Source organism: Bombina bombina, chromosome 5, assembly GCF_027579735.1.
Source record: "Bombina bombina isolate aBomBom1 chromosome 5, aBomBom1.pri, whole genome shotgun sequence".
Lineage (NCBI taxonomy): Eukaryota > Metazoa > Chordata > Amphibia > Anura > Bombinatoridae > Bombina > Bombina bombina.
The window spans coordinates 199,658,111-199,675,507 of NC_069503.1; the positions used below are offsets into that span (position 1 = coordinate 199,658,111).

Consider the following 17,397-nt stretch of genomic DNA (forward strand, 5'->3'; position numbering starts at 1 on the left):
TGGCCTCAGTTAGCAACACTGAGGTTCATAAGATTTCAGTCGGAAAACATCACGACTGTGGCTTACATCAATCATCAAGGGGGAACCAGGAGTTCCCTAGCGATGTTGAAAGTCTCGAAGATAATTCGCTGGGCAGAGTCGCACTCTTGTCACCTGTCAGCGATCTACATCCCAGGCGTGGAGAACTGGGAGGCGGACTTTCTCTAAGTCGCCAGACCTTTCATCTGGGGAAGTGGGAACTTCACTCGGAGGTGTTTGCTCAACTGATCCTTTGTTGGGGCGAACCGGAGCTGGATCTCATGTCATCTCGCCAGAACGCCAAGCTTCCTTGTTACGGATCCAGGTCCAGGGACCCGGGAGCGGTGCTGGTAGATGCACTAGCGGCCCCTTGGGTTTTCAACATGGCTTATGTGATTCCACCATTTCCGTTGCTACCTCGACTGATTGCCAGGATCAAACAGGAGAGAGCATCGGTGATTCTGATAGCACCTGCGTGGCCACGCAGGACCTGGTATGCAGACCTAGTGGACATGTCGTCCTGTCCACCATGGTGTCTGCCTCTGAAGCAGGACCTTCCAATTCAGGGTCCTTTCAACCATCCAAGCCTAATTTCTCTGAGGCTGACTGCATGGAGATTGAACGCTTGATTCTATCAAAGCGTGGTTTTTCGGAGTCGGTTATTGATACGTTAATACAGAATCGGAAACCTGTTACCAGAAAAATTTACCATAAGATATGGCGTAAATATTTATATTGGTGTGAATCCAAGAGTTACTCATGGAGTAAGGTTAGGATTCCTAGGATATTGGCTTTTCTACAAGAAGGTTTAGAAAAGGGTTTATCCGCTAGTTCGTTAGAGGAACAGATTTCTGCTCTGTCTATTCTTTTACACAAACGTCTGGCAGAGAATCCAGACGTCCAGGCTTTTTGTCAGGCTTTGGCTAGGATTAAGCCTGTGTTTAAAACTGTTGCTCCTCGGTGGAGCTTAAACTTGGTTCTTAAAGTTCTTCAGGGTGTTCCGTTTGAACCCCTTCATTCCATTGATATTAAGCTTTTATCTTGGAAAGTTCTGTTTTTGATGGCTATTTCCTCGGCTCGAAGAGTCTCTGAGTTATCTGCCTTACATTGCGATTCTCCTTATCTGATTTTTCATTCAGACAAGGTAGTTCTGCGTACTAAACCTGGGTTTTTACCTAAGGTTGTTTCTAACAGGAATATCAATCAAGAGATTGTTGTTCCTTCATTATGTCCTAATCCTTCTTCAAAGAAGGAACGTCTTTTGCATAATCTGGACGTAGTCCGTGCCCTGACGTTCTACTTACAGGCAACTAAAGATTTTCGGCAAACTTCTTCTCTGTTTGTCGTTTATTCTGGTCAGAGGAGAGGTCAAAAGGCTTCGGCCACCTCTCTCTCTTTTTGGCTTCGTAGCATAATACGTTTAGCCTATGAGACTGCTGGACAGCAGCCTCCTGAAAGAATTACAGCTCATTCCACTAGAGCTGTGGCTTCCACCTGGGCCTTTAAGAATGAGGCCTCTGTTGAACAGATTTGCAAGGCTGCAACTTGGTCTTCACTTCATACCTTTTCAAAATTTTACAAATTTGACACTTTTGCTTCTTTGGAGGCTGGTTTTGGGAGAAAGGTTCTACAGGCAGTGGTTCCTTCTGTTTAATGTTCCTGCCTTGTCCCTCCCATCATCCGTGTACTTTAGCTTTGGTATTGGTATCCCATAAGTAATGGATGACCCGTGGACTGAACACACTTAACAAGAGAAAACATAATTTATGCTTACCTGATAAATTTATTTCTCTTGTAGTGTGTTCAGTCCACGGCCCGCCCTGTCTTTTTTGAGGCAGTTCTAAATTTTAATTAAAACTCCAGTCACCACTGCACCCTATAGTTTTTCCTTTCTCGTCTTGTTTCGGTCGAATGACTGGATATGACATGTGAGGGCAGGAGCTATATAGCAGCTCTGCTTGGGTGATCCTCTTGCAACTTCCTGTTGGAGAGGAGAATATATCCCATAAGTAATGGATGACCCGTGGACTGAACACACTACAAGAGAAATAAATTTATCAGGTAAGCATAAATTATGTTTTTTTATGCTTTCACACTTTTGTCTTATCACCCCACTTCTTGGCTATGCGTTAAACTGATTTGTGGGTGTGGTGAGGGGTGTATTTATAGGCATTTTGAGGTTTGGGAAACTTTGCCCCTCCTGGTAGGAATGTATATCCCATACGTCACTAGCTCATGGACTCTTGCTAATATGAAAGAAATGAATTTATCAGGTAAGTTCTTACATAAATTATGTTTTTAAATGTTGTTGTGCTGGGACACAGGTTTTTTAGGTATTTTATAATGTTATTCTGTGTGTGTATAATTATATATCTATTGGTGTGATGTAGACTTAAAGGGACATAATACTCATATGCTAAATCACTTGAAAGTGATGCAGCATAACTGTAAAAAGCTGACAGGAAAATATCACCTGAACATCTGTATGTAAAAAAGGAAGATATTAGACCTCATAATTTCCTCAGCTCACCAGAGTAAGTGCTGTGTAAACAGTTATTCTTAAGCTTCTGTCCAGCTGCAGGTAAAAAATAGAGGAAATGAACAGCAGCCAATCAGCATCAACAGTGCTGAGAACATAGTAAACGACCTTAAAGGGACAGTCAACACCAGAATTGTTGTTGTTTAAAAAGATAGATAATCCCTTTATTACCCATTCCCCAGTTTTGAATAACCAACACTGTTATATTAATATACTTTTCTTTCTAATGACACGGTGAGTCCACAGATCATCATCAATTACTGTTGGAGAATATCACTCTTTGCCAGCAGGGGGAGGCAAAGAGCACCACAGCAAAGCTGTTAAGTATCACTTCCCTACCCACAACCCCCAGTCATTCTCTTTGCCTCTAGTGCAAGGAGGAGGTGAAGTAATTAGGTGTCCTGATTAAGTTTCTTCTATCAAGATTTTTTTATTTTGAGGTCAGGGCAAGTTTGCACTATTCCTCTATCACAATTTGGGTATAGCTCTACTCCACGTTAGTCTCTTCAGCAGGGCTGTGGTGGCTTTAAAGCAGTTAGGAACTTGTAAAGTGTGCTTTGCTGCGTTTTCATAACATGATGCTGCCCTGGTATAGAAAGCCTGAGTAAGTTTACTCTTTCTTTTTACTCAGGTCTCTGTGAGGAGTGGCATCCTCTCAAACTTTGTGAGTCGTCTGACTAGAATGCACGTAAGTGCTTTTTGTTTTTCTGGGGCTAGAAGACTGGCACTGATGGGGTTAAGGACTCTAGCATTATCCTGTAATTTATTTGGGTGTTTCTGGCAGCGTGCAGGCACTATAGGTTTTTATACTATGGGGACTTTAGGGTTAATCTCCTGCAAGGCATGGATTTAACACCTTTTTGAGACTCAATTTTAAAATGATGTATGCTCTGTTTTGGGCGCCTTTGCAAACGAACTGGTGCCATTGTTATGAGAATACTATGCCTGAATGAGTGAGGTGCATAGAACCTCTGTAGCTTAGAGTCTCCGGTTTCTCCGTGAGACACAGCATAGTGTGTTTGATTCTCTGATGGGACAGACTTATTTTACGAATTGAATGTGACAGAGAAAATACGGTTTAGTAACGGCAGGATGAAGCGCGATATTTGCGTGCTTCATCTACATGCCGTTTTTGGTATTTCTCCACCTTCTTTTTCTTTCAGCAAGAGGAGTGGCGCCATTTTGGGCTATCTCATAGCAAGCTTTCTGAGTATCATGTAGCCCTGCCTTGGCTCCAGTTGTGATCGGAGCAGCAATCTTTTGTGTCAGTGTTAGAGGGCTTTGTACCTTCTATATTAATTAATAATACTTGTCTATATTGTGAGGAAGCCTTGGTTTGTCCACCTACTCAATTGTGTTCCAATTGCCTGGGTACTGTTCTAAAGTCTAAGGAGGGAGCTAACTGTTAACCATTCTAGCATAATTAGACCCTCTGAACCGTCCACCTCTCAGGACTCTCTAGTCAGGGAGATGCCTACCCTATCCCCTCAAACCGTTTCACATGCAGTTCCCCGCAGCACGCCTATTACTCCGGCTGGAGGGGGCTTTTTTCCAGCGTACTTTACTACGCAGTTACAATCTGCTGTGTCCGCAGCCCTGAGTACCTTACCTATCGCTGGGAAACGTAAGAGAAAGGTTAAACATAGTTCTACTGAACTGGATATATCTAATTTCTAATCGGATGTAGCCAGTATGTCTCAACTGTCCGAGGATGAGTTGACCTCTGTAGCATCAGAGGCTGAACTTTCGGAATTGGAGACTTCAACAGCTAAACCGCCTCCTTCTGAGGAGCCCTCCTTCAGATTTAAGATTTAACATCTGCGTTTTCTGCTAAAGGAGGTTTTGTCTACTCTAGAGGTTCCCGAAGCAAAGCTTCCTGAGGAACATAATATTCCTAAATGAGACAAGGTGTATGAGGACAAGAAGGCTCCACAGACTTTTCCTGTTTCAGTTCGCATGGCGAACATTATCAGTAGTGAATTGGAAAGGATTGGAACTCCCTTTTCCCCATCTTCAACTTTTAAGAAGTTATTTCCAGTTCCTGACTCTCAATTGAAACTGTGGAGTTCCATCCCTAAGGTGGATGGAGCCATTTCGACGCTAGCTAAGCATACTACTATCCCTCTGGAAGATAGCTCTTCCTTTAGGGAACCTATGGACAAGAAGTTGGAAAGTTACCTGATAAGAATGTTCTTACATATGGGGTTTTTGTTCCAGCCTGCAGCAACGGTAGCTTGCGTTGCAGGGGCATCCACCTATTGGTGTGACTCTCTGTCAGAACTTACCAAGGTGGAATTTCCCCTTGAGGATATTCAGGATAGGATTAAGGCTTTGAGGATAGCAAACTCCTTTATCTGTGATCTGAATATGCAGATTGTCAGTTTGAATGCAAAGGCTTCAGGCTTTGCGGTCCTAGCTCGAAGGGCTTTCTGTTTGAAATCTTAGTCTGCGGATATGTTTCCTAAATCCAGACTCCTTTCCTTACCATTAAAGAGGAAGTTTTTATTTGACCCAGGTCTGGACTCCATCATTTCTACTGTTACTGGGGGGGAAAGGTGCTTTCCGACCACAGGATAAGAAGAGCAGACCTAAGGGACGCCAATCCCAGAGAGCTCAATCATCCTCCAAGCCCGAGCAGCCCAAGAGTACATGGAAGCCTGCTCAGTCTTGGAACAAGTCTAAACAGACCAATAAACCCACAGATAACAAATCTGCATGAAGGTACGGTCCTGGATCGGATCGAGTAGGGGGCAGACTGTCCTTTTTCTCAGACGCCTGGTTTCCTTGGCTGTTAGAAGTTGTATCTCAAGGATACAGGATAGGATTCAAATTTCATCCACCCAGGGGCAGGTTCCTCCTCTCCAGACTGTCTACAAGACCAGAGAAGAGGACAGCCTTTTTAGATTGCATACGGGACCTATCCTCCTCAGGAGTAATCATCCAGGTACCTGCATCAGAAAGAGGTCTAGGATTTAATTCAAACCTCTTCGTGGTCCCAAAAAGGAGGGAACTTTTCGTCCAATTCTGGACTTGAAGTGTCTCTTCCTTTAAAATGGAAACAGTCAGATCGATCCTTCCTCTGGTTCAGGAAGGACAATTCATGACTACTATCGATCTGAAGGATGCATACCTTCATGTCTCGATCCACAAGGATCATTTTCAGTTCCTGAGGTTTGCCTTTCTAGATCAGCACTTCCAGTTCATAGCACTTCTGTTTGGCTTAGATACTGCTCCCAGAATATTTACAAAGGTTCTGGGTGCTCTGCTAGCTGTGGCTAGAACCCATGGTATAGCAGCAGCACCTTACCTGGACGATATCTTGGTACAGACTCCATCGTTTCGTTTGGCAAAGGTCACTCGGAATTTCTTCTGAGTCTTCTTTGGTCACATGGATGGAAGATAAACCTGGAAAAGAGTTCTTACACCAAATATCAGGGTGAATTTCCTGGGTACAGTTATAGACTCGGTATCCATGAAGATTTTTCTACCAGATCAGAGACATTGCAATCTGGCAACAGTGTGTCTTGCCCTCCAGGCCTCCTAAAGACCTTCGTGGCCCAGTGCATGGAGGTAATTGGGCTCATGGTGTCTTGTATGGACATTATTCCTTTTGCCAGATTCCATCTCAGACCTTTACAACTATGCATGCTGAGACAATGGAACGGCGACCATTCAGACCTATCTCAACGGATCGTCTTGGAAAGCCTGTCGAGACTCGCTCTCTTGGTGGCTCTGTCAAGATCACCTATCTCTAGGCACGTGCTTCTTGAGACCGTCCTGGGAGATATTGACTTTGGACGCCAGTCTTTCTGGCTGGGGAGCTGTTTGGGGTGCCAGGAAGGCACAGGGGTTGTGGACTCAGGAGGAATCCACACTTCCGATCAATATCTTGGAACTTCGGGCAATCTTCAATGCTCTGAAGGCATGGCCCCATCTAAGTTTGACACAGTATATCAGATTCCAATCAGACAATATAACTTCAGTCGATTACATCAACCTTTAGGGAGGAACGAGAAGTTCCTTAGCGATGAGGGAGGTGTCTCGAATCTTAGAATGGGCAGAAGCCCACACCTGTTTTGTCAGTGATCCACATCCTGGGAGTGCAAAACTGGGAAGCAGACTTCCTCAGCCGACAATCCTTTCAACCCCGGGAGAATGGTCCCTCCACCCGAGGTGTTTGCATAGATTTGCAGCAGATGGGGGATGCCGGAGATCGATCTCATGGCCTCTCGTCTCAATGCCAAACTACCCAGTAATGGATCGAAATCGTGGGGTCCTCAAGCAGAATTAATAGACGCTCTAGCGGTTCAATGGAGGTTCAGACTCGTATATATCTCTTTCCTCCATTGCCTCTTCTCCCTCATGTAGTGGCCTGCATCAAGCAGGAGCAGGCCTTGGTGATTCTAATTGCTTCTTCCTGGCCTTGAAGGACCTGGTTCACAGACCTGATGAGAATGTCCTCATCTCCTCCGTGGAGGTTACCTTATCGGAAGGACCTTCTACTACAGGGTCCTTTCCTACATCAAAATCTAGATTCTCTGAGGCTGACTGCGTGGAAATTGAACGTTTAGCCAAAGACACTTTGTTTCAGGCTCGTAAGCTGGTGACTCGGTGCATCTACCATAAGGTGTGGCGTTCTTACTTGCACTGGTGTGAGGAACACGTTTTTTCTTGGCATAAGGTAAAAGTTGCCAGAATTTTATCGTTTCTCCGTGATGGATTGGAGACAGGTCTATCTGCCAGTTCTCTGAAGGGGCAGATCTCGGCACTATTGGTCTTACTGCACAAGAGATTAGCTGAACTGGACGTACAGTCCTTTTTTAAGGTTTTGACTAGAATCAGACCTGTGTTCAGACCCATGGCTCTGCCATGGAGCCTCAATCTTGTTCTTCGTGTTTTGTAACAGGCTCCATTTGAGCCCATGCAAGTTGTTGATCTAAAACTGTTATCTTGGAAAGTTTTTTTTGTTTTTGTCGGCCATTGCCTCAGCTCGCAGAGTCTATGAGATTTCGGCTTTACAGTGTGATTCCCCTTACATTGTTTTTTATGGTAGTGTCAGATTCTAACATCAATCAAGAGATTGTCGTTTCTTCCTTTTGTCCCAATCCTCCTTCCACAAAGGAGCGTTTGCTTCACAATCTGGATGTGGTTTGTGCCTTAAAGTTCTACCTTCAGGCTACGAAGGAGTTCAGACAATCTTCATCTTTGTTTGTTCTTTATGCGGGTAGACACAAGGGCCAGAAGGCCACTCTTTTTGGTTAAGGAGTATCATCCGCTTAGCTTATGAATAAGCGGGACAGCATCCTCCTCAGAGGATAACTGCTCATTCCACTAGAGTAGTTGCTTCTTCTTGGGCTTTTAAGAACGAAGCCTCTATGGATCAGATTTGTAAGGCGGCAAGCTGGTCCTCCTTACATACTTTTTCTAAGTTTTACAAATTTGATGTGTTTGCTTCGGCTGAAGCAGCCTTTGGGAGAAAGGTGTTGCAGGATGTGATTCCCTCAGATTAGGGTTCGCCTTTTTCCTTAGTTTCCCTCCCGTTAATTCATTCAGTGTCCTCTGGAGCTTGGGTATTGTTTCCCAACAGTAAGGAATGAAGTTGTGGACTCTCCCTGCCTTTGGAAAGAAAACAAAATGTATGCTTACCAGATAAATTCCTTTCTTTCCTGGCAGGGAGAGTCCACGAACCTGTCCTTGAGAATTCTTTGGACGGCTCCCTCTTTATTTTCTTCAGACACCTCTTATACCCTGATCCTGATGTTTCTCCTACTTTTCCTTTTGGCCGAATGACTGGGGGGAAGTGGGAGGGATATTTAAGCCTTTAGCTGGGGTGTTTTGTCTCCTCCTGGTGGCCAGGTGTTTATATTCCCAACAGTAAGTAATGAAGTTGTGGACTCTCCCTATTAGGAAACAAAGGAATTTATCTGGTAAGCATATGTATGTGCTCCTGAGCCTGCCTACCTGACGTATATTGGAAAGTTTTTTTTTTTGTGTGTGTGTATTTTATCATTAAAAAAAAAAATGTTGTGTTTAATTTCCCTTTAAGGAAGCATTTTTTTTTACACATAATGCATTCCCACATGTTTAATGTTCGTATTAACTTCCTTAGGGAAACAATTACAATTTAAATTTTGCTTCTAAAAATCTCATTCCTCTTTCAACAGGCCTATTTGGCAGTCTGTAAAGATGTTTTAATGGTTGGTCTGGGTGATTCAGAGTTCCAAGCTCAAATTCTACAAATTATTCTTTCAGTAATAGAAACAGGTATGAATTATTTCTGTGTGTGTTGTTCAATGTGATGCTGCTTCACTGTACTGTGCATGTGATGTTATGTCTTCCCCATCTCTTTTTATTCACAAGATTTTTACCATTAGTAATTATACCAATGTTCTACACAGACAACGTTGCCAGCCGGGTGGGGGCAATGTAATACTTTGCAATATTATAATTTATAACATTTCCTTCCTAAGATAGGGAGAGTCCACGGCTTCATTCCTTACTGTTGGGAAATACAACACCTGGCCACCAGGAGGAGGCAAAGAAACCCCAGATAAAGGCTTACATATCCCTGCCACTTCCTCATTACCCCAGTCATTGTTTGCCTTTCATCATAGGAGGTGGCAAAAAAGTGTCAGAAGATTCAGAGAGTCCTGAAAAAGGGTATCTGCCCTTCAAGATAGGACTGGAGTTTTAAGTAGTCATGTCAACGTCTCAAGGAGAGTATTGATGAAAGAGATGCAGGAAAAGTTTTTCTGCAAAACCATCCAGACTACTGCTAACAGCTCCTAAGCAATCAGTGTTGACGAGTTTTGCTGCTTGCTTTCTCTCACTCAAGTTCATGTCAGGAGCGTTGCTATAAGACTGTCACACTTGAGAGGCTGTGTTCTTTTCAACAGCATGGAAGGTAACCTCCTGGAGGTAAGATCGTTTCAATTTTCCTTCTTAATACGAGGAGAGTCCACGGCTTCATTCATTACTTATTGGAAATACAGAACCTGGCCACCAGGAGGAGGCAAAGACACCCAGCCAAAGGCTTAAATACCTCCCCCACTCCCCTCATCCCTCAGTCATTCTTTTCCTTCCATCACAGGAGGATGGCAGAGAAGTGTCCAAGATTCAGAGTAGTCTCTTATGGAAGGTAGTACTCTTCAGAATGGGACTGGAGTTTTAAGTAGTCTTGTCAGCCTCTCAGTGAAAGCATTGACAAATGTTAGGGTCTGGAGATGCAGGTAGAGTCTTTCTGCAAAACCATCCAGACTCGTATTAACAGCTCCTTAAGCTATCAGGGTTGACGAGTTTTAATGCCTGCTTTCTGTCACTCGAGTCAATGCTACATCACTGTCAAACTTGAGAGGCCGTGTTCCTGTTCCATGGTGTAGATTCTGTTAAGATTGTTTAATTTGTTATACCTGTAATAACGCAAGAAGACAGGGTAACAGTGTGACTCCTTTTATCTGTATAGAATCGAGGGTTTATATCTCCGGAAGGTGATTATTGAACAGGGGGGGATTTATACATGATTACTTTATTGTGACTGGCAATGTGTGAACATTCAGGTTCTACCTTCATTTTGATTACTGCGCAGCCTGTTTTGTTTGGCATGCTTTTTCTCGCCTGCAGGGGCTGTCCTGCATGGCACTCCATGTGACCGGGTGTGGCCTCATTCTCTTCCTTTTCCTGACCGTTGGTTGCAGGAGACGAAAGCGGTTTCTCTATGGGCCTGTGTCATTGAAGGTGGCGAGTGCCCCGGCCATTGGGGTATAAAGGTGCCATTTTTTTTTCTATAGTCAATATTAAAGGCGTAAGCTATGGAGGACTCTGATGCGTTAGAGGGTACTCCCTCTTTGCTTAAATCTCTAATGCCTGTGTTTATTGTGAGGATACTACAGTATATCCGCTTGCTCAACTATGCTCCACATGCCTTGATAAAATAGTGATATCTTAAAAGAACAAGATGTTTAGTACCACTGATCCGTCCACCTGAGGGGCCTCTGTCCCGCGAGGTGCGTTCCCTACAATATACAATTACACATGCAGCTCCTCAGTGCACTACTAATCCTTCTGCAGGAGGGGCCTTGTAGCCCGCCAGATTTTGCTGATCAGTTGCAAACGGCGGTGTCTGCAGCCTTCAGTGCTTTACCTCGCACTGTTAAGTGCAAGCGAAATGTTAAACATTGCTATCCTTGCCAGGGAGACTAGATTATCCGCTGATGCAGAGGACTCCAATACTTCGGAGGACTCTTCCTCTGGGTCGGAATCTGCGTCCTCTAAATCTCTGGCTGCGGAGGAACCAGACTTTAGGTTTATGATGGTGCACTTACATTTTTATTAAGAGGTGTTAGCTACATCCTTGGTTCATACTTCTCCCCTTGTTCGTTTAAGAAATTGTTCCCGGTTCCTGATTCTCAGCTAGAATTGTGGGGATCTGTCCCTAAGGTGGATGGAGCTATCTCCACACTCGCTAAGCGCACTACTATCCCACTCCAGGATAGTTTGTCGTTTAAGGAACCCTTGGATAAGAAATTAGAGACCCTGTTAAGAAAGATGTTTCAGCACACGGGGTTCGTATTTCAACCTGCAGCGGCGGTTGCTGTGGTGGCGGGAGCCTCTACCTATTGGTGTTACTCTCTGTCAGATGATCGAGGTGGAAACTCCCCTGGATGAGATACAGGAAAGAATTAAGGACTTGAGGGTAGCTAATTTGTTTATCTGTGATGCAAATATGCAGATTATTCTCTTGAATGCCAAGACATCAGGCTTTTCTGGCCCAGAGGGCCCTGTGGTTGAAGTCGTGGTCTCCTGACATAACGTCCAAATCTAGATTAGGTTCCCTTCTATTTAGGGGAAAGGTTCTTTTCGGTCCAGACCTGGACTCTCTCATATCCACGGTCACGGGGGGCAAGGGTGCCTTTCTACCGCAGGATAAGAAGAATAAACCTAAGGGTCCTAATTTTCGTCCCTTTTGTTCGGACAAGTCCCAACGACAGCAGCCTGTCACGAAGCCCGAGCAGTCCAAGGGATCTTGAAAACCATCTCAGTCTTGGAATAAAGCCAAGCAGAGCAAGAAGCCCGTTGAGACAAAATTGGCATGAAGGGGCGACCCCCGAGCCGTCTTTGGATCTCATATGGGGCAGACTATCTCTTTTCGCGCAGGCTTGGACAAGAGACGTGCAGTTTACTTGGGTTCTGGAGGTTATTGCCTAGGGTTATAGGATAGGTTTCAAAACTCGCCCTTCCAGGGGCAGTTTCCTCTTCTCAAAACTATTATCAAGACCAGAGAAACGAGATGCCTTCCTCGAGTGCGTAAGGGATCTCTCCCCTCTAGGAGTAATTGTACCGGTACCTCTAGCAGAAAGAGGTCTAGGGTACTATTCAAACCTTTCGTGGTCCCAAAGGATGAGGGCATGTTTTGCCTGATTCTAGACCTAAAGTGCTTAAACAAGTTTGTCGGTCCCATCGTTCAAGATGGAGACGATAAGGTCTATTCTGCCCTTAGTTCAAGAGGGTCAGTTCATGACTACGATAGACTTGAAAGACGCTTACATTCATGTGCCAATACACAAGGATCACTTTAAGGTCTTAAGATTCACTTTTCTGGACCAGCACTTCCAGTTTGTAGCTCTCTCCCTCGGTCTGGCTACTGCTCCAAGAGTCTTCACAAAGGTTCTGGGAGCTTTGCTCGCAGTAGCGAGATCCAGAGGTTTTGCAGTAGCACCATATCTGGACAACATCCTGGTCCAGGCTCCAACCTGCCGGCTGGCAGAGGACCATTCAAGAGCTACTCTTCTTCAATCTCATGGATGGAAGATAAACTCAGGAAAGATTTCTGTGGTTCCGGTACCAGAGTGGAGTTCCTGGGCACGATAATAGACTCCATATCCATGAAGATATTCCTGACAGACCAGAGACGTTGCAAAATTGCCTCCAGCTGTCTTCCCCTTTTGACCTCCTCAAGGCCATATGTGGCCCGGTGTATGGAGGTGATTTGGCTCATGGTATCCAATATAGATGTAATTCCATTCACCAAGTTCCATCTACGACCTCTTCAGTTTTGCATGCTGAGGCAATGGAACGGCGATCACTCGGATCTATCCCAACAGATCTCTCTGGACAACTGGTCGAGGGAATTTCTCTCTTGGTGGCTCCATCCAGATCAGATGTCCCAGAGGACATCCTTCCTGAAACCATCCTGGGAGATTGTGACTACGGACGCAAGCCTCTCAGGATGGGGAGCTGTTTGGGGTGCCAGGAAGGCACAGGGCAGGTGGAATCGGGAGGAGTCGCTTCTTCCGATCAACATCCTGGAACTTCGAGCGATCTTCAACGTTTTGAGGGCTTGGCCTCTCCTGGGTTCGTCCCAGTTCATCAGATTTCATTCGGACTACATTACCTCGGTGGCTTACATCAACCATCAGGGGGGAACGAGAAGCTCCCTAGCCATGAGGGAAGTATCTCGGATTCTGGAGTGGGCGGAGACCCACAGCTGCTCGCTGTCAGCGACCCACATCCCGGGTGTGGACAACTGGTAAGCGGATTTTCTCAGCAGACCATCGTTTCATCCGGGGGAATGGTCTCTTCACCCCGAAGTGTTTGTGGAGATTTGCAACAGATGGGGGACTCCGGAGATAGATCTCATGGTGTCCAGGCTCAACTTCAAGCTACCCAGATATGGGTCGCGGTCCAGGGTTTCCCAGGCAGAACTGATAGATGCCTTAGTGCCTTGGGGATTCAACCTAGTCTACACATTTCCACCGTTACCACTTCTACCTCGAGTAGTGGCTTCCTGATATACTGTCTTTCGTTCAGGCTCTATCCAGGATCAGGCCTGTATTTAGACATTCTGGTTCTTAGGGTTTTGCAGAGGGCTCCGTTTGAGCCCATGCATTCTCTTGACATAAAGATACTGTCTTGGAAGGTTCTTTTTCTACTGGCTATTGCTTCGGCACGCAGAGTCTCTGAGTTGGCGGCCTTGCAATGTCAGCCTCCTTACCTGGTTGTCATGTCGATAAGGCTGACCTTCGCATTGGGTTGGGATTTCTCCCTAAGGTTGTGTCTGATCGCAACATTAATCAGGAGATTGTAGTTCCTTCCTTGTGTCCTAACCCCCCTTCTTCAAAGGAACAGTTACTTCATAACTTGGATGTTGTTCGAGCTTTGAAATTTTATCTTCAGGCTACGAAGGATTTCAGACAGACTTCAACATTGTTTGTCTATTCGGGGAAGCGCAAAGGGCAGAAGGCTTCTTCCACTTCCTTATCTTTTTGGCTGAGGAGCATAATTTGCTTGGCTTATGAGACAACGGGACATAAGCCTCCTCAGAGGATTACGGCTCACTCAACTAGAGCTGTTGCTTCTTCTTGGGCCTTCAAGAATGAGGCCTCTATGTGGCAGATTTGTAAGGCGACTACCTGGTGTTGCATACATATTTTTTCAAAGTTTTACAAATTTGACGTTTTGGCTTAAGCAGCTTTTGGGAGAGAGGTTTTGCAGGCTGTGGTCCCCTTAGACTAGGGTCCGCCTCTTTTTTACCCTCCAGTTTTCATTCAGTGTCCTTTAGAGCTTGGGTATTTGTTTCCCACAAGTAATGAATGAAGTTGTGGACTCTCCTCGTATTAAGATGGAAAACATAAGTTATGCTTACCTGATAATTTCATTTCCATCTGTACGAGTAGACTCCACGGCTCCGGCCCAGTTCTCCGTTGGGCGGACCTAAATTTCTTTTTTTTTTCTTCTGATACCATTTATACCCTGATATTTCTCCTACTGTTCCTTGTTCCCTCGGCAGAATGACTGGGGGATGAGGGGAGTGGGGGAGGTATTTAAGCCTTTGGCTGGAGTGTCTTTGCCTCCTTCTGGTGGCCATGTTCTGTATTTCCCACAAGTAATGAATGAAGCCGTGGACTCTCCTCGTACAGATGGAAATGAAATTATCAGGTAAGCATAATTTATGTTTTTACACATAAAACGCTATAACAGGGTCCCTTTATACCTCGATAGGATCCAGGGTTAATATCCTCTTAAGGGGGTTTATTGAACAGTTGGGGTTAATTAATCAGTGTATTATTTACATGCTGCTTTGTGTGATTTTTTTTTTCCTGGGCTGATTTTTGGCTGGAACAAACAGGTTTCACTTTCGTTTTTGAAAGTGTTGCACAGCTCCTATTACTTGTTGTACTTGTAATAACAGGAGTAGTGCTGTCTTGCACTCCATGTGACTGCGTGTGGTCTATGTTCATTTCCTCCATTCCGGCTGAGATTTGAACATGAGGAGAGTGTTTTCTCTGTTAACTGTCTGGGTCTAGGAGGTAGTGTGTGCCCCAGCCATTGGGAGTATAAAGGTGCAGTTTTGTATAATAAAAAACGTTTTTATTTGTCCTTCTGTATGTATAACCTGAGCTATGGAGGACTCTGACATGTTAGAAGGTACTCCTCCTGTACTAAATCATACCTGTTTATTTTGTGAGGAGGCCGTGGTTTTCCCGCCCACTCAATTATGTTCCACATGCCTTAACACGGTTATAAAGTCTAAGAAGGGAGACAAGCTTGCTACGGCTCTTACTCCCTCTGAGACGTCTACCTCTCAGGACTCGGCCCCCCATGAGATTACTACTCTTGCTACATTATCCACTTCACATGCAGTTCCCCGTAGCACATCTAATCCTCCATCCGGAGGGGGCCTTCTTTCTGCGGACTTTGCCGCACAGTTACAAACGGCTGTGTCTGCGGCCCTTTGTGCATTACCTAGCTCTCCTGACCCGGAGTCATCTAAATATTTATCGGATTTAGCTATTATGTCACAGTTATCCGATGATGAGTTAACCTCTGTAGCTTCAGAGGGTAAATTTTCTGGGTCGGAGTCCTTAGCATCTAAGCCTCCTGCTGCGGAGAAACCATCCTTTAGATTTAAAATTGAGCACTTGCGTCTTATTAAAGGAGGTTCTGTCTACGTTAGAGGTTCCAGAGGCTGTGCTTCCTGAAGAACCTATGATACCTAAATTAGACAGAAGTTACGAAGACAGGAAAGTTCCTTTGACCTTTCCTGTGCCCGTTAAGATGGCGAACATTATTAAGAACTAATGGGAAAGAATTGGTTCTTCCTTTTCCCCCTCGTCTACTTTTAAAAAGTTGTTCCCGGGTCCCGGGCTCTCAACTGGATTTGTGGGGCTCCATTCCTAAGGTGGATGGTGCTATCTCTACACTTGCTAAATATACTACTATACCTCTTGAGGATAGTTCTTCGTTCAGAGAGCTGATGGATAAGAAAATGGAAACCTTTTATGAGAAAGATGTTTCAACATACAGGTTTTTTGTTTCAACCGGTGGGTGCAGTTGCAGCGGTTTCTGGAGCAGCTACCTACTGGTGCTACTCTTTGTCGGAACCTATTGAGGTGGAGTCTCCCCTAGAGGATATTAAAGACAGAATTAGAGCTCTGAGAATTACTAATTCTTTTATCTGTGATGTGAACATGCAAATTATTTGCCTAAATGCAAAGGCGCTTTGCGGTTCTAGCCCACTGGGCGCTCTGGTTGAAGTCTTGATCTGCGAATTTGACTTCCAAGTCCAGACTCCTTTCTCTTCCCTTCAAGGGAAAGATTTTATTTGGTCCAGGACTGGACTCCATTATTTCTACGGTTACCGGAGGCAAGGGTGCCTTCCTACCGCAAGATAAGAAGAACAAGTCTAAGGGACGACAATCTTCTAATTTTCGTTCCTTTCGTTCTGACAAATCCCAATGACAACCATCCTCCTCCAAGCCCGAGCAACCCAAGAGTTCTTGGAAGCCAGCTCAGTCCTGGAATAAATCCAAGCAGAATAAGAAGCCCGCCGAAAACAAATCTACATGAAGGGGCGGCCCCCGATCCGGGATCGGATCGTGTAAAGGGCAGACTGTCTCTTTTTTCAGATGCCTGGTTTAAGGATCTGTGGGTCCTGGAGGTGGTATCTCGGATACAAGATTGGCTTCAAATCTCATCTGCCAAGGGGCAGATTCCTTCTTTCGAATCTATCAGACCAGAAAACAGGGATGCCTTTCTAGGGTGCGTTCAGGAACTATCCTCCTTAGGAGTTGTTGTCCCGGTGCCTATCAAAGAAAGAGGTTTGGGTTTTTTTCAAACCTTTTCGTGTTTCCAAAGGAGGGAACTTTCTGCCCAATTCTGGACCTAAAGTGCTTAAACAAATTTCTCAGTGTCCCTTCCTTCAAGATGGAGACGATAAGGTCCATCCAATTCACGAAGGCCAGTTTATGACCACTATAGATCTGAAGGACGCTTACCTTCATGTTCCAATCCACAGGGAACACTTTCAGTTCCTGAGGTTTGCTTTCCTGGACCAACATTTCCAGTTCATTGCCCTTCCGTTTAGCCTAGCTACTGCTCTAAGAATTTTTACGAAGGTTCTGGTGGCTCTTCTAGCTGTTGCCAGAACTCAGGGTATTGCAGTAGCCCAATACTTGGACGATATCCTGCTGCAAGCAGCATCCGTTTGTCTTGCGGAAGAATTCTCAGAGTACCTTCTCAGTCTTCTTCGATCACATGGATGGAAGATAAACTTAGAAAAGAGTTCTTATCCCAAGTACCAGGATGGAATTCCTGGTTACTATAATAGACTCCATATCCATGAGGATATTTCTAACATACCAGAGACGTTGCAAGGTAACTTTGGCATGTCTTGCTCTCAAGACCTCCTTGAGTCCCTCAGTGTATGGAAGTGATTGGTTTCGTGGTGTCCTGCAAGGACATCATTCCTTTTGCCAGGTTCCGTCTCAGACCTTTACAACTGTGCATGCTGAGGCAGTGGAACAGCAATCATTCAGATCTGTCTCAACAGATTGTATTAGACA

At 44.9% G+C, this 17,397-nt stretch overlaps 1 protein-coding gene across 1 annotated transcript in view; it reads left to right on the forward strand.

Moving 5' to 3' along the window:
• Positions 1-17,397, forward strand: part of NCAPG2 (non-SMC condensin II complex subunit G2) — a 365,294-nt gene that overhangs the window by 240,904 nt on the left and 106,993 nt on the right. The window contains exon 22 of the mRNA XM_053713827.1: positions 8,722-8,821. Coding sequence (XP_053569802.1) covers positions 8,722-8,821 — 100 coding nt within the window. The remainder of the gene's footprint in view (positions 1-8,721; positions 8,822-17,397) is intronic.